Here is a 25368-nt window from a genome sequence, read left to right as displayed (position 1 = left end):
GGGTCTACAGCTTCCTGTCTTGGCACCCCTGTCACTTTTGGAGCTGGCCTCTAGTGGCCATTTGAGGGAATGGAGTATTTGCCAGGCCTTGATATTGCTACTTAAATCATTTTTCTATATTTTTATCAACTGAATTTAATCATATGACCAAACATAATCTAATCTAGACCGTATCTTCAGTCCAACTCGGGATCACCCACACACATGGACAATAGTCCTGTATATGAGGCAATTATAAAGCTTGTCTCTGTGCAGTATGCTCACTCTGGCAGTGTCCACCTCACAGCATTAGGGAAGCATTACCACACTGAAAGAACATACAACATAACTCACGTCTTTGTCTATTGTTTGTCCTGATAGATGACAGTCACAGATAATGCAAAACAGAACCCATAACAAATAAGTCGTAATGTGGTTAGGACATAAGCAGCCTACGAACACACACATGCACACACTCACAACAAATGAAAATTAAAAGAGCTACGTTAGCCAGAGCAGAGCACTAAGGGAGCATAAATGAAAAGCATTATGAAATGAGAATTGTCAATTGGCAGCAAAGATTAGTCAGTCTGAGCTGTTTTGTTCTGTTTTCCTGTGGTGAAGAAAACATTCCCATCATGAGAGAGTCTTTGAAAAAACAGCAGTCTGCACAAAGGTCAGGTGATTTTAAATAACCAGCAGGCCTTTATGACACAGAGGACCATGATGAGAATTATTAGCATCTGCACTCAGATTAGTCATGTATATCTATTTCCCACATGAGGGGTCTTTATCATCCATTATCTTTTTTTGTATTTTTATTTAGGGCTACTGTGCCTCGTATGGTATACTATTAATTAGATGTAAATGTTTGACTGATGTATTCTGGCAGCTCTTTTCGTATCCACCGGTTTGTTAATGAGTCCCGTGAGTGCCAGCACAGACATAGCATGAAAAACATGAAAATAATTGAGTACACTAAGACTTGCACAGGATTTTATCCTGTTACTGGACAGAAATCAAGTTTGCAATTTCCAGACACATCTTAAAGCTAATTCCTCATCAGTCTCGAGACAGTGCTCTATATTGATAAAGCAGTTTTGTTTTAGGAGTGTTTTGTTCCTTTTTATTAAAGTGAAAAGGCTGAAAAACCCTGAAAATTCATATCATCATTCATAGTCAGATCTTTGTTATCACTGTAGCTGTTGAGTTCTGGTCCATCGTGTTTCTTTTGAGCATTATTGAGGACACTTTTTGCTACTACTGAAGAACATAATAGGGTCCGTCATTCTTAAATAAACTAACTTCGGAACCAGTAGAAGTCTTCCTAAATCTGTCCAACCAGCCAAACTAAGTAAGTGGGTCAAGTCCTCCACTAGCTAACTAGCCAAGAACACCAAAAACACTAAGAACTTAGCAAAACAGCTGAAAACTTAAATTGCTTATGATCACATTGGAAATGGTGCAGTATACGTCCATGCTAAATTATAGGTTTTACTAATTTTGTCTTTGAATATATGAATCTAACTGGACATGAGGTTGCCTTGAGTAGTGTTGAATTGATCTATTTTAAACATCCCTGCACAATAACAAACCTATTGTTATCATGTAGCCAAACCATTTCTATATTTAGCTGAGCTGGTGGTGAATTTAGCAAGATCATGTGTATATTACTTAGTTGGCAAATCATTTCAAGGTTATCAAGGAGACAGTGGCAGCTCTTATCTAGGGTTTCATTTCCTTCTTATTAAGGGGAATGACAGGTAGCAGGTCCCATACCGCAGAGCTGTTCTCTAATGGTATACTATGGTGCTGTAACATCACTTCCCATCTTCCCTCCACTGTGAGCAGTGTCTGGGTGAAAAGAGGGGCAGAGAGATGGTGCGGAGACGGTTTAGCGAAAAGTAAATGGAAAGAGGTGAAAGCACCAGAAAGAGGGAGGACAGAGGAGAGGCAATGCAACATAAAAAAGAAGGGGGGGAAAACATAAGAAGGAAAGCTGGTGAAAGTAGCAACGCAAAGCCTGCTGAGTTCGAGCGCAGACATTGGGGAAATCAGAAAAGCTCAGAGCCTGTTTGTGTAGTGGGGGCTTGTGTGCGCATTCATATTTGCTGTACTCTTACTAGCACGATTCTACCCAAACAAAGCACAAAATAAACCCCAAAATAAACACAGACAGCTCCCTTTTACCCAGTGCACTTGTCATAATTGAAAGCTAGAGACCTGCTGAGATCTCTCAAAATAACATCACTAATGGTCTAAGGCTTAAAACCTTTATAAAGCAGTGAAAGTGTTTGGTTTTCTTAATCCTTGTGTGGAAATAGATCTAAGTTACCTAGGTGTGGGGAAATAAATCTGTGAAAAGAAACACAAGGCTTCCTACCAATGCATTCCCATTGACTCCAAGGTCTTCTATTATGGTGGAAATCTACTTTTTTAGCCCGGAGGTGTGCATTATTTTCTATAGTATTTCATTTACTTTCTTCACAACCACTCAAGATTTGACCACAACCTACCAAACTATTTTTCAAAGTTGTTAGAAACGAGCAGTCTTAAGAAGGAAATCTTTGTGTGGTCACTGAAAATGTCTCAAGACTCATATCAATGAGTTGAAATCACAAGACTCGGATTTCTATTTAATGAAAGACTTCATGGACAGCCAAACTTCCAGGGAAAAAAAAGAAAAAATATATAATTTTTCCAGATCCATGTCTTTGGGTACCTTTTAAAAATGGTCAATAAATACAATCTCTGGCTCTGGGGAGGCTAAAAACACCTACAATACAGAAACTAGGCTTGGACTCTCAATGCAATAGTCAAAAGCATAAACTTTAGTATTTTTACAATAAAGATATACTTTTTACTTTAGTAGTTCCTCCAACTAACACCTGATTTATGTTCAGCACTGTCCCCTTTGGCGTTTCTGGGTACTGTTTCCCCACAGTTTTCGAATTTATCAGTGGGAGGATAACAATGTTATGTCACAAATGTCATCAAATTCCTGGAAGGAGATTGCTGAAACTATTGGAATGGATGTGAGGGGATGTACGCTGAAGTGGAAAAACTAGAGGGACAAAAGTGTTTGACAAAAACAAAGAACGAGGATCCAGGAGGGGAAAAAGGTTTTATCGGCTGGCAATCCATATAAAACACCAGGACACGACCACATGGTAGTTAACATGTAATGCATTGGCGAGCAGTGGAGTCTGAAAATGTTTGTTTTGTTTTCATAACAAAAGTAATAATTAAACTTTACAGTTCCTCCCAAACTGCAGTAAGTTACATCTTCTCTGACCGAATAAAGTGCTGCAAAGATGTGCAAATAATTAGCTGAAAATGAGTTTCTGTACACCTGCCTTTACTTGGCACATCTGACCTTATCAAAGAAAAGCAAGATTTATATAACAAAACAAATTAATTTTGATTTGCTTACATCATTTTCCGGTGTTTTTATATCTTCACCAGAGCCATGTGATAGCAGGACATTCTCTTATAATTCTTTATAACTGTTTTGTTCTTTTCGCTCATACCGAGGCTGCTGGCTTGTGCCTGGCTGCCTTTGTTTTGCCTCTTCAAAATGTCCATGTTCAACTGGATGAAGGGTGATTTAAGATTCGGATCAGCTGTTTTGGTGTAAAATATAAGCGATTATCTGCCTGCACCCCTCTCTGCATGTTATGCATGCATGAAAGAGACCGGCTCATAATCAGACGTTTGTGAAACTGACCGGCCAGCTACCAAATCAGGGCCAAGAATTCCAACAATTCGCCATTTCCGGTCCCTGGTTGGTGGATGCCTCTCTACTTATTTTTTAGCTTCAGTGTTAGTTTTATTATTTCCGTAATGTTATTAACTCCTGACTTTCGCCGTCACGATCCTGTGTTTGTCGGTGGATTGGCAGCGTGTGGCTTATGTGTGACATAAACTTGAATCACAAAAACATTATTACAATTTAGTTCAGTCTAAACACAACATATTTGCTTTTGTTTTCACTTGTATTTTCTGTTATTTCAGGAGTTTTTTTTAGATGCAGATTAAGATGCACAAAAGATTAATTAAAAATGTTATCTATAGTATATAATTCACAGACGTCTATTAAATAACAGCTAAATATATGTACCATTATGTGAGAGCATGAGCATTGTAATGTGCTGCAGTCGATGCAACATGTCAAAGATGTAGTTAATAAAATATGTATGGTCTATGCATGGTGTAGTTTTTCCACCTGTTACTATTGTATTAATAATACAACATATAGAACTTTTGTAGCTTTCTGTAGCCTTTGTGCTGGTGTGTCTATGTGCAGGTGTGGCATACTTGAATTTACGATCTCATCAGGGAAGTAGCTGTTCACAGGACATTAACTATACATGTTGTCATGATTTGTATGTAGGGATGGGCAGGAGACAGGAGGAGGGGAGAGAGAGGGAGAGAGAGAGATTGTTGATGAGCTGGGAGCCAAAGAGAAATCAGCACAATTTGCTTAATAAAATTAGGGACAGTTGAACTGCACAAAGCCAGCTGGGCGTTTGAGGGAAAACAGCATTCGGTGCAGGACTTTCAGCTCACTAACACACTAGAACTTGGCCTCAGTGTGTTGGCGATTCTTGACCACACACTTTCTGTATTTGTGGCTTCAATCCGTAAGCGTGTGCCGGCTTCACACCGCTTATTGTAATCTTTCAACAAGGGCGCCACCTGACACCTGGCCACCTCTAAAACCTCCTCTACACCTGCAGAGTCTGGGTGGCCTCAAAGGGTGGGCCATGCATCACCATGCAAAGGAAGAAAGGGACCCTCCCAAAATGGAAGGGAATGAGGCAGCTACCATGTCAGCCTCCAGTGCAGCCCTGGACAGTCCCACCTCCGTCGTCCAGGCTGAGCAGGCCCAAGCTACACTCACTCCTCTCAACCGCAGCCGGTGTAGGTTTTTCTGTCAGCCATGGTGTCTGCTCTTCGCACTGATCCTGCTCCTGCTTTCTCTTCTTGGCAGCTGGGCAGTGGTCCACCTGACGCTGGGGACAAACGGAGGATCACCTTTTCGGATCTCAGCCAGCTACGATCAGCGGATCCCGCAGGATGATACGGCCACCATTGAGCCCCACTTCACCACCAACTGCACCATGGGTAAGTAGCTGCCACTGATGTGTGTGTGATGTGTTTCGTTGCTGTTGTAAAAGTTAATTAATTAAAGTTAAAGACTTTTAAGAGTGGCTTTCGTCAGTCAGTAATTCCAAGAGAGATTTCCAACAATCACAAAATAGTTGCTGTTACTTCTCTACAAATTAAATACTGTGAGGAAGGTAAATCATTTTATATCAGTAACTGAGTAATAAAATTAATATATAATGAAAGTTCTTTGCTGCAAGATTAATTACAAATGGCTCCAAACTGATAGAAATCAATATATCTCATAACAAAATTTTGGGATTCTTACGTTTTCAGTTGTTCCCTTGTTTTCAGATGCGTATGTGGACAAATGTGTCTCACATGTCTGCAGAGTGACTGAGTTCTTAAACATGTCAAAATGGAAATTGCATAGTTACACTCAGTCATTTTTAACTTCATTACAGCATGTTGTCGAATGAAATGCGTAGGCTGGTCTAGACTGGAATAATATCCTTCTCTGTCAACCTCGAGAGCTCCTCAAAATTGAGTTAATAAAACTGATTCAATTTCCTCTGAACTAGATGCAGAAGCACAGCAGACTTTCCTCAAACATGTAACATGTAGAAACACAGATAAACTCCTTGTTTCCTCTAACTGGCAGATGTTTGACGGGCAGAAAAGTGCAAATCAGCACCTGTTTGTCACACCAACCCGGTGCTGATTTACTGGAAGAGAATGCCTTAATCTGCATGTATAAAATGTCTCTATTTAAAAAAAGAGATCACATTTTTTGTCAAAAGCTGTGGGATTTTTCCTAGTATAAGTTTTTAAAAAGCAAGGGTTCGTTTCAGGCTTATTTAGGAAAACTTGTTTACCCAACCAGCTCAGAGACCACAGAACCCACATAAAAAGCAATAATCAAGTTAAGAATGACCAAGAGAAATGTAATCAAATAAATTAAATCTTGAAATTGGCAGCAACACACTGCCAATTTATGTATTACAACATTATATTTATAATGAGAATCCAGCATTATACTTTCTCGTTGAGTCACGTTACCTTTGTTCACGTTATTTAAACTCGTGTTTAAACTGCTGTTCTGGCCATTTTATCCCCTTGATGTTTTTCTAGTCTTTGGTCTTGTTACAAGTGATGCTTTAAAAACGTTTTCTTGTTACCTTTTTATGCACATATTACGTGATAACTAGAGCCCCTGCAACAAACTGCAGTGTTACCTTTTTTTATTTAAAAGACAACAAATTTACAAAAAGAAGAAAAAAATCGAATTTGCATTTATAAAATTTGGGCTTCTTTCTAAGACTCGGTGTCATCGTTTGGCAGCTGTAGTAGCTTTCCATTTTTACTTTTTCCACACACTTTTTTTCTGCCAATCATTTCAAGCTCTGAGATATTCTTTCAGGCACAGCATGTTAAATATCTGCCCACAGATCTTTAGCTGGAGTGCCATTCTGAAAGCTTCAGCTTGAATTTCTTCAAGTACTTTAAGTTGGACTTTGAGGTCTACATTGGAGCTTTGTCATATTGTTAAAGCCAGCCTCCTTTCACACTTCTCAACTGACTGCATGACATAGCACTCATAATTTGCTTTTAATTAGAGGAATTCAATCTGGGCTCTATTCATGCAATCCTTCATGTGCCATTGGTTATCATACATGCCAAATCTGAATATATCCACACCCACACTTGACAGCATGCAAGGTGTTATTTTAATCAAACTCCAGTCATTCTTTCCTCCAGAAATGTGGATTAAGATTTTGAATTCATAATGTCTGCAGCATATGATTTTAAAATGATTAAGATTTTGTTTTTGTGCTGAATTTTGTAGGGAAGTCAGTCTTCCATATATTGTGCCCGACTTTCACATTTTCGTTTAAGGACATTTTGCAAAGTGGAAAAAAGCTGGCAGCTTTCTCATATCTTTCAGATGCCTTTTTCTGCTTTCGAGGCATCAGTTATCTTCAGTTTCTTCAGTGTTTACTCCCGGGAGCCTAAACAGTCAGAAAATTTATGAAGCTCATTGTCAGCAGCTGACAGATGATCTGATCTTACAGCTCCAAACAAGTCAGTTTGGACCTAATTAAGGTCATGAGTCAGAAGGCTCTGAAATTTAACAAGTGAAAGGCTGACTGAACTTTTCTACATGCTACAATTATATGCCATGTTTTTATAAGTAACGTGAATTTACATTTGACGATTGTTGCATTATTGAACTGGTTGTTTTTACTTCATTCCACTTCAAAAAATCAACACATGTGCATTTTACCTTTAGCTGCACGTAAACAGTTCTTCCCACGTTTGTGTCGTAGTGATTTCTGGCCACTGATTCTGGGTGGATCACTTGAACAAAGACCTGCACTGCACTTTATATTTGACTGCTTGTTATGCTGAGCACTGGAATGCAGTCAAGTGATCCTTTACCTTGTAGTTTTGTATTAAAAAATACAGCACATCTTTTAAAAAAGAAAAAGAAAAATGGTGATCATTCCCAGGGGCCTTTTTTTAAATTCAGAGAGATGCTCACAGTCCAGCAAATGTAATCCCTTCTGCTTTTATGGAGGGAGAGTCTCTTTGCACTCTGCAACAATGAAATGGCTTTTATGCTTGGTCAATATTTAGCTCCAGGTGAAAGAGGAAGATTGCACCGCAGGAAAGACTTGTCTTGTGGATTTGTCTTCAGATTTGGTTTAAATAAGGTGTTTAAACTTGAGTTTGGTTCAAAGGTGTATTTGGTTATCAGCTATGTAAATACATTTGTGTATATGAGTGTGACAAGAGAGGAAGAAAGAGAAGGAGAGGAAATGCAGTTCAGTTCAGTGCATATCTAGTCTTCACTAGGGGTAAGTCTTCCCTTACCCCAAAATTCTCTTTGTAAACTTAATCATTCAATCAAATGCTGCTAATGAAAGTGCAAAATTTTAAAAACATATAATTAGCCTAACTTCACATCAATCAAAACAATTTCCATCTCACTTAAAACAGAAGTGATTCTCCAGTGGGTCTTTGTGTAACTGTTACAAAGAGTATGATGCTGCTCATGCAAATCCAGCTTTAGTTGAACAGTGTCTAATTGTTCTTTGTTTTGGGTTCACCCTGTTCCTCTTCCCTGACAGTGCATAAGCTCTGGCTGATAGACAGAGAGAAAAAAGCATGCAGACGTGCCACGCTCTCTTCGGGCACCACCTGGGTCCCTAGTGCAACACCCACGACACACATCCCACTTCTAAACAAAGTCCTAATCCGTCTCGGCACGCTCGCCGTGTGGCCTCACCACGTTTCGTGGTGTTCTCAACCTCCCCCACTTTTTCCTCCAGCACCTGTCACAAACCTGAGCTCAAATTACCTCTCTTCTCAGAACATGAAGCCAGAGTGCTCCATTAAGGCTCTCACACTAAATCCCTGACAAATACACTCGTTTGCTTTATTTGTTCTAGTCCCTTGCACTGAAAAGTTGCTAATTACTACTATTAATGACCTCCATTATCAAGCTTTTGGGGTGAATAGCTGTAAGACTGATCCAGACTTCGGTGATTAATTGTGTTTAATTTGGTCCCAAAGGTTTGAAGGTTTAATTTCAGCAGACAGGAGGCTGTGGACACAGACTGTTGGTACTGTTATGGTTGCGTAACAATTTCCTTTAGACTTGGAAGACTTTTTTTAAGAAACGCATGATTCAGTCTGACAGTTTTAATTCACTGATTCACTCATTATTTGATTTTTTAGCAGGTCTGCCTTGAGATATTCTGTATTAGCAGAATGGATGTATTATTTATAATCATTTAGCTAATAATTCATCTAAATACGATGCATTCAGTTGAAATTACGTCTCCTTTTCATCTTTTGCACCTGATTTGTAATTTTGACAAAGTCCATTTCCTCCTCTTTAGTTGTTTTCATGGGCAGAAAGGCAGCGATTACTCTAGCTAGTGAAGTGCATGGAGATAGTCAATAGAGAATAAATAAATGGAGCAGTGTCTGACTTCTTTCTCCATACCCTTCCACTTTAATTAACTCATCAGTCACTGGACCAACAAGCAATCCAATTTGGTGCCCTTAAAGTGACTTGTGTGGCTGTATGCCTATCTCCAGTGCTCATCCTTCTGACAGGAAGTTAGAATCCTACCTTCTGCCAGTATTTCTCTTTATGGTTGTCGCATATCTGTCCAGAGAACGTAATCATTCAAACTCAGCAAACATGTCAGCAACACTCTTAACCTGAGAGTAAATAGACACTTCTGTGATGACTGACAAGCTCATTAACAGATTGTGTCAATAGCAGATTTGACTTTTTCCTCTGTGACAAGCCAGAGGGTCACGTTTGCCTTAACGTCTATAACAACGTTTATCTGCTCAAGTGCATAATTCTGTGTTTGTGCTCATGAATTACCCCACAAACTGTCACAATTCATTTTTCCAATTGGACAATGAGCAGAGTGAAGGCAGCAGCGAACCCTTAGGGAATCTGAACCACTGACCTCCTCTTCCTTGGTCCATTTCCTTAACCACTACACCATGCTGCCGCGGGGCATTAATGGAGCGTTACAGCAAGTCTATACTTCACGATTAGGTACACAGCACCATGAAGTGTCCCTAGGCCCATCAATCAAACATGGCCCTGTGGAGAATGCTATGAGGGAAATGGGTTTGGAGAAAGCTACTGTAGTGGACAGAGTGTGGACATGTGGAAGGATGGTTGATGGTATTTTGTAATGGAAAAAACCATTCACTTTATAGCAGGACATCAGGCTTTAATTTAGATTTCTATTTCACTTTGGCTCTTTGAGTGCATGAAATAAACTCTCAGCCATATATCTGCACCGTATGGACTACAGTACTGGGCCACCTACACAATACACCTACAAGAGCTGCTCGGCCGCAGAAACCCATGCCATGAAGCTCCTGATGGAGAGTTTTTGTTTTAACGTCGATGTCAAAAGAGGTTTGGAGCTTTACAGTTATTGAGTCAGCAGAGCGTTGGCGCCTCAGCAAACAGCAACTGATCTGTAACTTTCTGTTGTCTGCCACTTAAGTTACAGTAAGATAAGTTGCTGTAGTTCCTAAAGACTTCCACTTTGCAATAATACCACTTGCTGTTGCTCTTTGAATATCTACAAGGTAAGAAATTTCACAAACCTACTTGTTCCATGTAGACCATTTGGCTAGGTCCTTGATTTTATGTAACTCTAGCAGGACTAAAAATACCTGAATTAAAAGACTCAGCGGTGTGGCCCAATATTTTAGTCCACATAGTGTCAATACGTGTATATTACACCCCTAATGTTGCACTAGGCAGCTTTCAGGCCACAGCTCCAAATAATATCAATACTATTGTTTCAAAAGTGTTTTTAAGCCTTAAAGGGATTAAATAAAAATTAGGCTGCTGATGATGCCACATGTTTCATCTCCTTCTAAAACAATATGTATACCAAATTTCACAACCTCCAATGCAGTTGCTAAGATTCTTCATTAACATTAACCTCTTGCTGGAGCCAGTATGATGTAGACACAGTATCCTCTATTGTTGTGTGAATCTCACTCTTGCAGCCTCAAGCTGAGCATATTGTCTGGTGCAAATTTAGTTTTATCAGCCTTTTAGATTGATGTGGTGGTTCATGCTTTTTTTTTTTATAATGTTTCTTCAGTTCATTAAGGTTTGCAGGCATTCATTCATGCACAGCTTTCTTAAGGTACCATGACAGCATGTCAGTCAGGTTGAGCTCTGAACATTTGGGTGGGCCATTCGATGATACATCACTGTCTTGTCGCATAACCAAATTTCAGCCAAGCTTTCGCTCCAAAACAAACCTAAGTCATTACCCCTCCACCACCGTGCATAACAGTTGGTATGAGGTTATTATTCCACAATTCATTTTTCTTTAGCAGCAACTTTGAAAATGTAAAGAGATTTCTCCTGGGAGTATTCCCGAGTAAGCCATACTTGTTCAGTCTTTCTCTAACTCTACTGTCACTGTTTTATTTTAACATTTTATGATGTCCGTTTCTTGGAAGGTTATTGCATTGTATTAATAGACCCTTGAATGCCCCAGACCATCAAACTGCCAAATCTTGTGTTGGTCAAATGCACTTACTGCTGCTTATCCTTACTTCCTATTCCTATGGAAGCAGTAATTGTGTGTGTATTTTTTCATACTTGTTGATGATCAAATGAATAAGTACTCTCACTGCTTGCATAGAAATTATAATACCCTTATAATTTCTATGCAAGCAGTGAGAGTACTTAGTTTTGGGTCCTGTGGAAACTTTCACATGACCGTATGGTCACAACAACAACAAAGTAGCTACTCTGCTTGATACTCCTTTTTCAGTCAAAACAAGCATCAAGTGTTCTATTTAATAAGATATGAAACACAATTTCAACCTGTTAGGGCCATGAATGTCTCTACAGAATTTCATATTTGTTTGATTACTTTACTTTAACTCTGATTAGGAAATTAAGAGTTAGACCGACTAACCAGCCAACCAACATGCATTGCCATATTGCCATACCTCTAACAAGGACAAAACCACAAAATGTACACATCCACATGCGTAACTCTTTCAGGCTGAGCTTCAAAAATCACAGCTAATCTGTTTTAATATCAATCTAATCATGCCTAATGTAATAAACCAATTTAGTTGGATGTCTATACTGTCTGCTTGCAGTTCATAAACTGTAATATGAAGAAGCATAAATAACATGTATTTAATGCTCTATGGATTAGATATTTAACCCACATAGAGTTCATGTTGTTCAGTGGCAGTTAAACAGTATGTTTGGTGTCAGTTACATACATTAAATGTAGTACATTTTTTGTACAGGAAAAAACATTTGGTAGTTATTCTTTTTATCTTATGTTGATAGTATATGGAATTCCCATTAATGTAATTATGTTACCATCTTGTTGATTGATACAGGTTGTTTATTGGCTGACACAAATTAGCTAGGCGTGTGGACATATAATTTTTTTCCTGATTCAATGAGTGTCTAATTTCACTCTAAAAGTCAAATAAAATTAAATAATAAAATCAAGTCAAATAATGTTGTTGGGCCACGAGAAAAGACAAAATGTCTGCTGCATTTAATATAGTTTGTACATAATTCCAGTTTAACATTTAATTAAATATAGGACACAAGCTGCTCATCTAATACCAGTGTTCTTCATAATGTACTGTGTTTGTGTGTGTCTGTTTGTGTGAGAGAGAGAGAGAGAGAGATTGGGCAACACCACTTAAAAGGGATGAAAAAACCCAAATATTCAGTGTAGTTCCTTTAACGTATATTTATAAGGTGATCTTTATATTTTGCAATCACTGGTCCACTGTCCTGTCTGCAGATTTTAGTCCATTGTTATGTGGCTGCTAGGCAACATGATGATATATTGTCTGGTATTAATAAGGAACTTTCAGAAGCATACGATGAACCTGTAATTAGTTTTGGTTGTTCAACTCCTGGTTGTATCAGAGTTTACTAGCAGAATACTTGTTATACTGTGCCTCACGGTCTGGCTTAAAAGAGCACTATAAAAATACAGCTTTTGATCACAGATCTCTACTTCATAAATAAATTAACTTCTTTTTAATATAAGCTTATTATTTACTTTGCGTTCAAAGCCTTTAGGAGCCTTGAAGGCAATCAGAAGTCCATCTATTTGTGAGATTTACCTGGAGCTAATTATATGGATATTTCTGTTGATCTTGTATTTTGTTGAGGATACTTTGAAGTCTTTTGAAAACATGTTAGGATCACTGAGAGAATATACGAGGACAAAAAACTACGAGAAAGTTAAAAACAGGAAAACAAAGCTCATCAATTAACATAAGATACAACTTGCCAAGACAAGAGCCTTTCTGGCAGTACTAAGCTTTATCACATTCTACCTCTAATCTCTTGCCTTAGGCCTTTCTGCAAGCAGCATCCCCTCAACCCAAACTGTGTTTCTGTTGCAGGCACCTTTCCAAGGCAATCTATACAGGCAGTTTCATTTTAAGATATTGAGCAAGTGTTAAATGGCCCAGGGCACCAAGTAGAGTGTTCACAACATGCATACGCCAAATGGAACAGATGTCTGAATCAGCACAAACCTGGCAAAGAGGAGGAAATTTCTGGATGTTATGGACTTAAACTAGTATTGACAAAAAGTCAATCAAGTTAAAGCAACATTAAATCTAATTACAGTCTGTAAAGCATATTTATGGATGAAGACTTCTGGGGTGAATCTGTTTATTGAGTTTCTCCTATCCGTTTAATATCAAACAGCACATTTTATGTAATCATTTTTATGTAGGTACAGAAGGGTTGGGAAGTAGCTTAACCAGTTGTTGATTATAGCAACAGAAATCTTTTATTGGTCTATAATGTGTACAGTTCTTAGTATTATCTTAACATAACAGAAGGGAATTTGTGAGGAATTCAAGCCCCAGTGAAACAGGCTTAGGGATTGGTTGGCAACCCCTTGGCAACCTTCAGTCACTATGGAAAAATGTCAACCGGTTGAGGGATACACAAGTGGTTGCTTGAGGTTGGTGGTAGATGCTGTAAAATCAACTGCTAAGGCTCTCGTCACGCAGGCCAAGAGACCATTAGGAAACCACTCAGCAAACTCATGTCACTGGGAATAAATTTGTATTCTCCAACCAGTTGGTGAATGGTTGCTATAGATTGCTAGCAGATGCTAGGTGAAACTGGGTGCAAAGAGGGATACAGCCTGTGACTTTCATGCGGGTGACAGTGGTAATCTGCTAGTGATGAAAACAATCACAAGGAGATTTTTGGTGCAGCTCCTTTTGGCGCCAGCAACCACTCACAAACGAGTCGGCGAATAGATATTTTTCCCTAGCGACAAGAGGTTGGCGAGGAGTTCCCTGCAAGTTTCCAGGTGTGTGTGACTGAGGCTTTAGCAATCAGACTTTATAAGTTTTATATTGACTAAGTTAAGGCAGATCCACACACACACTTTCAGTAACTGGCAAACCCTGATGGAAAAACACCCAGCACGCCCCTGCGGGCGGTTTATCCTTCAAGCTCGGGTCCTCTACCAGAGGCCTGGGAGCTTGAGGGTCCTGCGCAGTATCTTAGCTGTTCCCAGGACTGCGCTCTTCTGGACAGAGATCTCCAATGTTATTCCCGGGATCTGCTGGAGCCACTCGCCTAGCTTGGGAGTCACCGCACCTAGTGCTTCGATTACCACGGGGACCACCGTTACCTTCACCCTCCACATCCTCTCGAGCTCTTCTCTGAGCCCTTGGTATTTCTCCAGCTTCTCGTGTTCCTTCTTCCTGATATTGCTGTCATTCGGAACCGCTACATCGATCACTACGGCCGTCTTCTTCTGTTTGTCTACCACCACTATGTCCGGTTGGTTAGCCACCACCATTTTGTCCGTCTGTATCTGGAAGTCCCACAGGATCTTAGCTCGGTCATTCTCCACCACCCTTGGGGGCATCTCCCATTTTGACCTTGGGACTTCCAGGTTATACTCGGCACAGATGTTCCTGTACACCAGGGGTGCTCACACTTTTTCCGCATGTGAGCTACTTATAAAATGACCAAGTCAAAATGATCTACCCACTACAAAAATCCAAAACATATACTTATTTATAAATATATTGAGGATTCTTTATATCTACAATGTATATACATGCATAACTGCAATATCCAATATTTCACAACACAACAATGTAAATTTTTTGTCATTACCTGAGTTTACTCTGATGACTTGCACTGAATTGAATCAGCCAGGGATGCATAGTCCGGAGAATAGCTGCTGACGGCCAGCCTCAAACACACTTCCAAATGTTCATCAGTCATGGTGGAACGTTACTTGGACTTAATGATGTTCATGTGGGAAAATGATGACTCACATAAATAAGTGGAGCCGAATAATGCAGTCAAAGAGGCAGCACATTTCCTCATGTTGGGGTACTTTACTTCTGTGAGTAAGTTCCAGAACTGTCCATGATCTCTGGACTTCAGCTCAATGTCGGCTTGTAGTGTCAAAATTTCATCTTCCACTCCAGAAGAGTTCAGGTGAAATAGTTTTGCAATTTTTGATGTGAGTGAATCGACATCAGCATCTTCCCGAAAAGGATAGCACATGAAGGTAGCGACTGGCTCGAGCAAAGAAAAGTCTTGAAAGCGTTTGTCAAACTCTGACAGACAATTGTCAATCTGCTCTGTGTAGCGTGCACTGTCAAGTTGCAAACAGGCCATCCCTTGCATCTCCAGCTCTGACGCCAGGTTTTGAAAGTTTATCAAATCATGACGCTGCAGCTTTAAAGAGAGATGTTGCATCTTTCGTTTGAAAGCATTAACTGAGCTGATCATGTTGATCACTGTTTTGTCTTTTCCTTGCAGCTGTAGATTAAGGTCATTCAACATGTTTGTCAGATCGGTTAAAAATGCCAAGTCTAATAGCCACTGACCGTCATTAAGTTGCATGTATTCTGCTTGTCCAGCTACACGGAAAAACTCCTTAATCTCCGGACAGAGCTCTCGAAATCTTTGCAGGAATTTCCCTCGACTAAGCCACCTCACGTCAGTGTGTAGCAACAACTCAGAGTGGTCGCAGTCAGCCTTCTCCAGATGTGCACGAAATAACCGTCTTTGAAGAGATCTGGCGCGAATAGAACAGGCGATCTTCGTTGCAACATTCATGATCTCCTTCATGTTGAGCATTTTAGCGCATAACGCTTGTTGGTGGATTATGCAATGGTAATTTAGGAAGTCCGGGAAAGCATCGTCCTGCCTGCACTTGGCAATAAATCCATTCAAGCGGCCAACCATTGCGGGTGCTCCATCTGTGGTAATAGACACCAATTTGTACACTGGGAGCTGGGTTTTCTCGATAAAGTTTTTGAACGACTGAAATATGTCCTCTCCTCGCGTCTGTTCTTTCATGGGCAGGACTGTTAATAGCTCTTCTTTTGCAGTGATATCAGTAAACACCATACGAATGAAAATGCACACCTGGGCTGTGTCACTCACGTCCGTAGATTCGTCCAACTGCAGTGAGAAACACTGGCAATCTCTGATGTCCTTCCAAAGTTGCTGGGTTAAATCCTCCGCCATGGCTTCACAGCGCCGTGTAACTGTACTTCTTGACAGCTGGAGAGCTTTGATCGAAGATGTTATTTCTGCCTTATTTTTAAAGTCTCGGAACAATGAGTCAGCTGCTTCAACGAATGCCTCTTTTACCATCTCTCCATCTTGAAAAGACTTCTTGTTTTTAACGATGATGTGACTTACCCGGAACGATGCTTCGGTGGCGGCTTTCGCTTTTGAAGTTTGTTGTGTGAAAAATGACTGCTGTCCAACAACTGGGAGTTTAGTTCCTTCACCTTTTTCTTTCTTAGCTCGCTTTTCGGCGGGAATGTAGTGTCGTATTTTCCGTGAACAGTTCGAAAATGCCGCTCCACATTTCCCTTCTTTGGCATTGCGATGGCAGCCTGGCAGATGAGGCAAACGCACTTCGAAAATGACATCGTGAAAAAAAAGTCCTCCTCCCATTCCGTATGAAAGTGATACGTTTTTGTCTTCTTACTTGGTCCAGCTCCCTCACTCATTTTTAACCCTTTCTTAGGTTTAGAAAAAACCGAGAGCTAAAAATTGGGGTTAACTCGCTGACTAGTTGTCAGTTTTACTACACTTCGCGCCGCTGTTTGCGCAGCGACCTAAGCGTCAGAAAAAATCCGATGTCATCTGACTGGCTTCCCTGTATCAATCAAGTGACGGGATGGATGATAGGCTGGCATCTATTTTTTTAATGCCATGCGATTTACCAATACTACCTTTGCGATCGACTGGTCGATCGCGATCGACGTATTGAGCACCCCTGCTGTACACTATGCCGGCCACTTGGTTATGGCGTTCCATGTATGCCTTGCCTGCTAGCATCTTGCACCCTGGATTGTCTCTGGGGCATCTTTACACAGCCTGCACCTGGGGTCTTGCCTGGTGTGATAGACCCCAGCCTCTATGGATCTTGTGCTCAGAGCTTGTTCTTGTGCTGCCATGATTAGTGCCTCTGTGCTGTCTTTCAGTCCAGCTTTGTCCAGCCACTGGTAGGATTTCTGGATATCAGCCACCCCCTCTATCTGCCGGTGGTACATACCGTGCAGGGGCCTGTCCTTCCATGATGGTTCCTCGTCTCCCTCCTCTTTCTTGGGTTTCTGCTGCCTGAGGTATTCACTGAGCACTTGGTCAGTTGGGGCCATCTTCCCAATGTATTCTTGGATGTTCGTTGTCTCATCCTGGACTGTGGTGCTGACACTCACCAGTCCCCGGCCCCCTTCCTTCCGCTTAGTGTACAGCCTCAGGGTGCTGGACTTGGGGTGAAACCCTCCATGCATGGTAAGGAGCTTTCTTGTCTTTATGTCAGTGGCTTCTATCTCCTTCTTTGGCCAGCCTATTACCCCAGCAGGGTACCTGATCACGGGTAGGGCGTACGTGTTGATGGCCCGGATCTTGTTCTTACCATTCAGCTGACTCCTCAGGACTTGCCTGACCCTCTGCAGGTACTTGGTGGTTGCAGCTTTTCTGGCGGCCTCTTCATGGTTCCCATTCGTCTGCGGGATCCCCAGGTACTTGTAACTGTCCTCTATGTCTGCAATGTTGCCTTCTGGTAGTTCAATCCCCTCAGTTCTGACTACCTTCCCTCTCTTCGTTACAATCCGACTACACTTCTCCAGTCCGAACGACATTCCAATGTCATTGCTGTATAGCCTGGTAGTGTGGATCAGTGAATCGATGTCTCGTTCACTCTTGGCATACAGCTTGATGTCATCCATGTACAGGAGGTGGCTGACAACTGCTCCGTTCCGTAGTCGGTATCCGTAGCCAGTCTTGTTAACTAGTCTTGTTAGTCTTGTTTATATATATAGATATATATATATAGATATATATATATATATATATATTCATTCTACCAATGACCTAACCCTAACCTACAATATATTTCATTTTTAAATGGTTATCTGTTTGAAATGTCTTCAAACTCTTGAGGAAGCTCTATGTTTTTAAGCGATTTCACTGATCCTGTTCAGTGCACTAAAAAGTATTGCTCTATGATGTTTTATGACTTTGATCTATTGCTGGTACAAATTTCAACAGCATTAACAAAAATTTACGTCCTTAAAAAAGCCTCTGATATATTGCATCACCTTCTGAAGAAGTCAGTGTGTCAGCAATGGGTAGCAAACATTTTTCCTGTAGTGGAGTAAAAATAGTGGTTATGACTTTTTACCTTAAAGTTAGTGCACTGAGATGATTTCTCCCGTGAAATAAACCCAAACCTGCTCATCAGACTGAAAAAGATATGAAACATCAAGGCCAGTGCTGTGGAATCAAAGCCCCGTGGCATAATGCTGATCATTTTAAACAAAACAAAGGCTACAGTCTCACCACAGTCGCCCTGACTGTGGGAAAGACGCTTTGATGTCAAAGCTGATCTGTATTATTGGTTGGTAACAATGTTTACTTAGCTTTGTAGATGCAGAGTCGTGGTAATGCAAGAAACAAAAGTTGGAACAGCCAGCATGTCATACAATGATGCACTTTGTGAATTTCACTCTTTTGTATACTTTAAGGAAATGACCACAACATTGCAGATAAAAGAAAAAAAAACACATTGAGAGAAATTTTCCACTGGCTCTAATGTTGATATTATTTTCCTGAAAGCTTTCTGGTGGTATAAAATGTCTTGTGAAGTCAGACCACGGGCAACCAAACTGAGAAAAATAACCAGAGGAAACAATGCTAAGAATTATACAGCATCATTATAACTGTGTGAAAGTCAACAACAAAACAAAGTTACACATATGCAAATTATAGTTTTATATTTAAATACCTGTTTTTCAACCGTGTGCAGTGCACACCGGAACTTTCTGAGATTTCTACTAACTTGTAGAAAGTACTTCTATCTTTTGTGCCCACAGTGCAAGAACTACGTTCAATGACAGCTCTTAGAATGGGCTTGTTTAGTATAGCTGTTGTTCCACCACAAGAGGAACCTTTTCCGCTCATTTTTGTGTATAGAGAGTGTCAAATCAAGTAGAATTTATTTTATAGTACTTACACAGAAACCAAACTTTAATATTCCATTTTTTAAGGTCAAGTATTACAGAGATGGCAAAAGTACAGACATTCTTTACTTAAGTAGAAGTCCAGACACTGTGTTTAAAAAATACTCCAGTAAATGTTAAAGTACTAAAGCAACTTCTTACTCGAGTAAAAGTGAAAAAGTACAGCCTTTGTAATGCATTGGCGGACAGCTCTGCCATGCATTGTGTAAAGTTAAATGAACCTTACTATTAGTACGAGAAGATAAATGTTATTCCTGTCTAAATTCTAGTTCTAATAAATGTACTCAGCTTGAATCTGTTGTGAAGAACACAAGCAGTGAAAGAGAATTTCAAAAAAATAACTATTATCTGTTGCCTTCATTGTAGAGGGTGAGTATAACAGCACATTTAATCAATCTGAGATATCTCAGTATAAGAAAAAGAAGTGCAATTTCAATAGTAAGTCTCAGTTTTCTCTACATGATAAAGAAATGCTGCTGTAGTTAATGAGAGAAATCTGTCAGCACTCTGGGTTTAAATTTAAGAAGTTGCTGTGTAAAATGATGTAAAATCTTCTGTTAGCCTCCTGCCCAAACCGTACTGGAATTATAAAGCAGAACGTTTTTGTTAATCCACAGAAAATGTTGCATTTTTAATATACTGTATACTGTGGACCTTTAGTAGTGAAAAAAACAGGCACCTTAATTGTTTATCATTTAATTGTACAGGTATATCTTGTACTTCATTACTTTGGTGCAGTGTGAATGGGCATGGTCGAGCTCTTTGTTAGTAGGGCAAGCTGTAAAATACAAGAAAATATGATTAAAAGTCTAAAATCTTTGCCTCCCTAATATTTTCCAAAGACGTCCAGTGAGTCTGACTGGAGTCTTTGCTGGGCCGATTCAGGATCCCGGGCCTTCTGTTTATACTACCTTTGTACCAAACGTATAAAGGTTGAATTCAGTGAATGAATCTAATCTTCATAAGCTTAAATGCAAATTAATCTCTGCTACATAACTGAGTACAGACCATAAGCACCACAGCCATTGTGCACCAGTCCAACACACTGTTCTTCACTCTAAATCCATCACAGTACAGAAAACTAACCTTTTTATCCTGCTAGAAACTCCAGTATTTTCATGCAACATTTGAATTACAGAAATTAAGTATAACTTATGTTTGTTTTGCAGACGTTTTACAATATTAAATTACAAAATTTATGAAAAGACATATACAGATCCAGTATGTGATTAGAAATGAGGACATCTTTTTCTGTCTGTAAAGTTAGTGTTCACTCTTTTCTCTCCGTGGGAAATACTGTAACTTTAGCTAGCGGACACAGTGTGTGACACACAAAACACACCTTGCACCTGTACCAGGTCCAGTGTGTATTTACTGCAATAACACAAATAATTACTATAGAGCATGCCAGTTCAAAAGTCGCTTCAACCTTCAAAGGTTGCATAAAGATTGAGTGTATAGGGTGAAAAAGAATCCTTCTACCTCTATCTATCTATCTACTATCTGTGATTTTGAAGACTGAGTATATAATAATGTTAATTTGGTTAATCATTTTGTAAATTTGTCCCAGTGTAGAGTCAAATAGACAATAGAGCAGTAATGCAATCTTGAGACTGGTGAACTTGCTGCCATATGTGTGTCCCCCAGTTTGTCAGTCACTTCAAAGACCCAAGATGGTAGAGGCCAAAATGCTTGGCTTTTCGGATCAAGAGTGCTGTGTCTGTCTTTCAACTTTTTCAAGAGTTGCCAAGTGTTTTACATTGTGACATTGCCTTAAACTCAATGTGGCCTCTGTTGTGTAGCTGTAGTTGAGAATTCTTAGAACCAGTTCAATAACGTCGGTGTTTCCTTGCTCGTTGTTTTGAGGCTGTTATCTCGTCTGTCATTTATAGTTTAGATCAGACAGAGTAAAAATATCAATAAACCTAAAAAGTAGAGATGTATGGACAATGTTTGAGTCCGGTGTGTATATAAGATTAAAAAAAAGAAAAACAGATGGGTAATCCAACAATATTGTACACGTATTATTTTACACTCAGTACAATATCTGTCATTTTTCTGCAGTAAAAAAAGAAAAAAAATCTTAGGAGTGTAGAATAGATGTTTTTCCCTCTCCGTCTTTGCTCGAGTGTGTGCGGCTCTCTCCAGCAGGGAGCATGACAGATAGTGATAGTGATTGGGCAGAGCTCGGACCAATCGAGCGTGGCTGTGTGCAGTTAATTGAATTCATGAGCGAATACTTCTTGTCCTGTCGACTGTCCAGCGGGAAACCCAGCTGCATCCATCTTGAGTATTGCAGCCACTGTAAATCTCCATAAATATCGTTAAATTTTGCCTTTAATGGGGTGGCAAGATAGTTGCACCACCCGTGCTCGGGCTCCTTTAGATTTTTGTCCCCTGTGACAGAGGACAGGCCACCATTATGGCACTTAAGATGGAAGATTGCGAAGTAATGAATGACCAAAATCGGATAAATCACTTCTAACTACTGCTGAATCATCTGCTAGACTCAATCAAGTCTGCAAAGATATTGTTTCTGTTGTGTTTCCTTTTCTGCTTATTGGCATTCTATCCACACGAAGCACAAGCAGATCTCAAGCCAGGCGGTTCTTCAGACTGGTTTTGTTGTTGTTGTTGTTTTAGAGCACACAGAGGGATTTTACGATGTGACTGACGTGCTTGCTCATCTGTAGGAAAACAAAAACCATATTAATTTCTGGATGAGTCTACCCTCTCTATGACTCCAGATTGTGTTTTTGCAGCTTGTCTTCAACAAGGATGCGTCTGTTTGTATTCAAATCTACAAGCGATATCCACCAAACCATGTCAGAAGTTTTATTCAAATGGCAAGGCAAACTGGTTTGCAAGATCTTTTGATATCTCACCAAGTGTAATGTCTCTATCAGTGGAATCTAAACGCGATATCTTTATTAGGGTTATGCAAAAACACTAAAATGTTAAGTACTATTGTTGAATTGATTTCAGCTGAGCTCACTGGTGCTTCAGTTTCTGCCATAAGGGAAATGCTTGAACCAGAAAACCCATCCTAAGCCATTGTTTGGCTTTGGCACGAGCCAATGCAAATAAATGTTTTCTCTGACTTTAAAACTTTGTCTAAGTATTATTCTTCTCATCTTTTGGTTGGCCGGAGATGTTTGTGTATTCATTTGTTTACACATTATTAATCAAGTTCTATATTTTTCATTTTCATGAAATTTTTGCTACATTCAGTCTACATTTGTCGGGAGACAAACAGCACATTCAAACAATGTTTAAACCATTAAAAGAAATAAATAGAAATTGCACATTTTTGCAGTCAGTGACCTCAACAGGTTTTTAGGAAACTGCATTTAAGACATGTTTGGACATCTAAGTCATTTTTTCAAAATTTGTGCTCTAAATTAATTTTGCTTTTGATCTTGTAGATGAAGCCTCTTCGATTTTCATCCTGTAAGCAGATGGCACGAATAAAAGGTTGTTTTTTTTAAAAGAAATAGAACAACTTGGCTTATAATTAGATGACAAACACGAAACGCTAAACTCCACTGAGCACACGTCTGAACTCAAACATGATCAACTGGCAGTGAAATGCACAAAAACCATATTTAACTTAAAAGCTGCTCTTTTTCCCCATTTTTAATTAAATTGAAATTAATTTAATTCTGTTTAGAGAAATGATAAAGCACTCAGATCCAAAGTATTGCAGAGCTGTTATCAAAAAGGTTTTAATGAGACTTTACATTGGCATACAAAAACAAAATATTGTTCCCCCTGTTTACTATGTCCTCAGAGGATACAGAAGGTCTTCCAGGATATCCAACAAGTCACGTAGCAGTAATTAAATAATAGTGACACACTGAGGCCTGCACACTCTCTCTGGAAGCAGCTTTTAACTATGATGGACTAGTGAAGTGACTCCCGCTGCCTATTGATTGTACTTTCTAAATGACTCTTGTCTAGTTACTTGTTAATTGTTCACCAGTCATCCATTAATAGTTGTTAACAGTCAGCTGTGATAACCTGAATGCTTTAGATTGTGAAGAATGGGTTCAGCACACTCCCCTTACACAAAAGCACCATAGCTGAGAAGTAATATAACAGCAAAGTGTTCTCTAACGGTCTCTCCTGTTTCTGGATACCAGTGTCAGTACAATCCTCCGACTCTGACTCTGAAATCTAGTCGAGCTTGGAAAACAAGTCAGTGATGCCGCTAGCATTATTTTGGAAAAAGAAGTTGCACATTTATGTTCTACATAATTTCACTGAAAATATAATGTGCAGATATAAAAAAGCAAAGGCTGAATTGTCTCGAGACGATGAGTCTGTCTTGAGAATATTTGTGTAATTTTATGGCAACTTATCCCATAGCTCTTTTCCCCTCCTGTGACAGAAATCCAGCATCTTTGTTGAACTCCGAAATGGTTTGCTTTGTCACTGGATAAAAGTGAATATCCCTTTAGGACCCGCTGTGACGGCGGCGTGTTTTTCCTTTCAGAGCCGTACGCGATTTAAGAAAGTTTTATATGCTTACATTTCAAAAACGTCGTAGTTGAGAGGCTTGCAAATGTTGCACCCAGCCTTAAAGGGATTTGCACTTGTTGCAATCAGACTTAAGGGGTTTAATTTCTTTTTGTTTTTGCTACAATACTGTGCCAGAGTCCCAAGACTCCCCCTGTTTCTTTATATTTTCATAGGACTATGGGAAACAGGTGCATCAATTTATTGAAATGTCCAAACATATATGAAAATACAGCATATACACATACAATAGAGTTTGTACAGTTTTAGTGAGCTTTAAGGTCAATATTTGGTATGAAGAGCTTTATTCTTCAACACAGCCTGAAGTCTCTGAGGTAGCTTTCTTATAATTTATTTAAATAGACCACAGGAAGAGTTCTCCGGGCTTATTGAAGGCCATTCAAAGCTTCCTTTTGGATGTTGGCAGCCTTCAGATGATCCCACACTGCTTCAATAATGTTGAGGTCTGGGCTTGAGGAGGTCAATTCATAATTGATAGTGTTACTTTGTGTGTTTTTCTATCTAGGTATGCTTTTACTGCACTGGCAGTGGGTAAGGGATCATTATACTGAAAAATGAAGCCACTACCAATCAGATATTTGCCAAATTTTACATGGTGGATCAAAATCTGACTGTACTTTTCTGCACTTATAATTCTAATTTCAGTTTTTACAAGATCCCCAACATCACTGGCTGAAATTCCACACCAAACCATCACAGCACCTTCACCATGTTTTATAGATGGCTGATCACTCCTTAAGACTTATTTTCAATCCAGTTCCTGTGTAATTTGGCCTTTTCTCCTGTTTCCCCTTCTTTGATAACCGCCTTTCTATTGAGACCATTACTAATGAGGCTTCAGTGAACGTTAGATGGATCAATTGAAGGTCCAGATGCATCTCTTAGGTCCTGTGTAGTGTTTTCGGCCTCTCCAGTTTGTTTTTTTTTTATTGTTTTGTACATTCTGCACATTGTAAACACAATGCTGGCTTTTTTTTATGAATGATGATTCATAGGTCAGTGTGTCCAATGACTTTTTTTAAAATTAACTTTTAGAAAATACATTCATTCATAAATGACCGGCACACAGAATAGTAAGGCTTGAACCTGACAATTATTTTCTGCTATCTGGATATCCCGACTCCACTGCCCTGAAATACTGGCTTATTGACCATTTAGCCTCTGGGGTCAGACGCTAGATCATCAGACAGTAGCTGGTGGCTTCCTGAATTATGAGATCAACCATCTTAAACACACTTGTGGATTTTCAGTTAAAATCCACAAGTGGGTTTCTGTATGTTTTGTCACTTACCAGCAGCAGCTGTGCCCTCTCCAGTCACCTCTCCAGCTTTTTGCCATCCATACATCATTCCCCTTTCAAAGCAAAGCCAGCCCCATGAGCACAAGGATAACAAAACTCACTTACTTCCACAGGCAATTCATCCCTCACTGACCCACTTGTTTTCACAATCTGACAAGTGTGATTTAAGAACTGCGGTAGGCCAGAAGTGCGGCAGCCACATCTGGCTGCTCTTACCTGCTTCAGGAGCTTAAAGTTAGTGACACTGCCACTTTTATACTGATACTTTTTACTCCACTGTCATCAAACTAAGATAAATCGATGAATTTACATACATCGCCCGAAGGCTTCACTGTACTCTTGGT

At 39.7% G+C, this 25368-nt stretch overlaps 1 protein-coding gene across 4 annotated transcripts in view; it reads left to right on the top strand.

Annotated features, from left to right (window-relative positions):
* The window catches only part of alk (ALK receptor tyrosine kinase), a 485678-nt gene that overhangs the window by 387882 nt on the left and 72428 nt on the right, over positions 1-25368 (top strand). For all 4 annotated transcript variants that reach the window (XM_026152849.1, XM_026152846.1, XM_026152847.1 and 1 more), the window contains exon 5: positions 4973-5106. In XM_026152849.1, coding sequence (XP_026008634.1) covers positions 4973-5106 — 134 coding nt within the window. The remainder of the gene's footprint in view (positions 1-4972; positions 5107-25368) is intronic.

This window comes from Astatotilapia calliptera, chromosome 19 (assembly GCF_900246225.1).
Source record: "Astatotilapia calliptera chromosome 19, fAstCal1.2, whole genome shotgun sequence".
Lineage (NCBI taxonomy): Eukaryota > Metazoa > Chordata > Actinopteri > Cichliformes > Cichlidae > Astatotilapia > Astatotilapia calliptera.
This window is presented reverse-complemented; position numbering and strand designations above follow the sequence as displayed.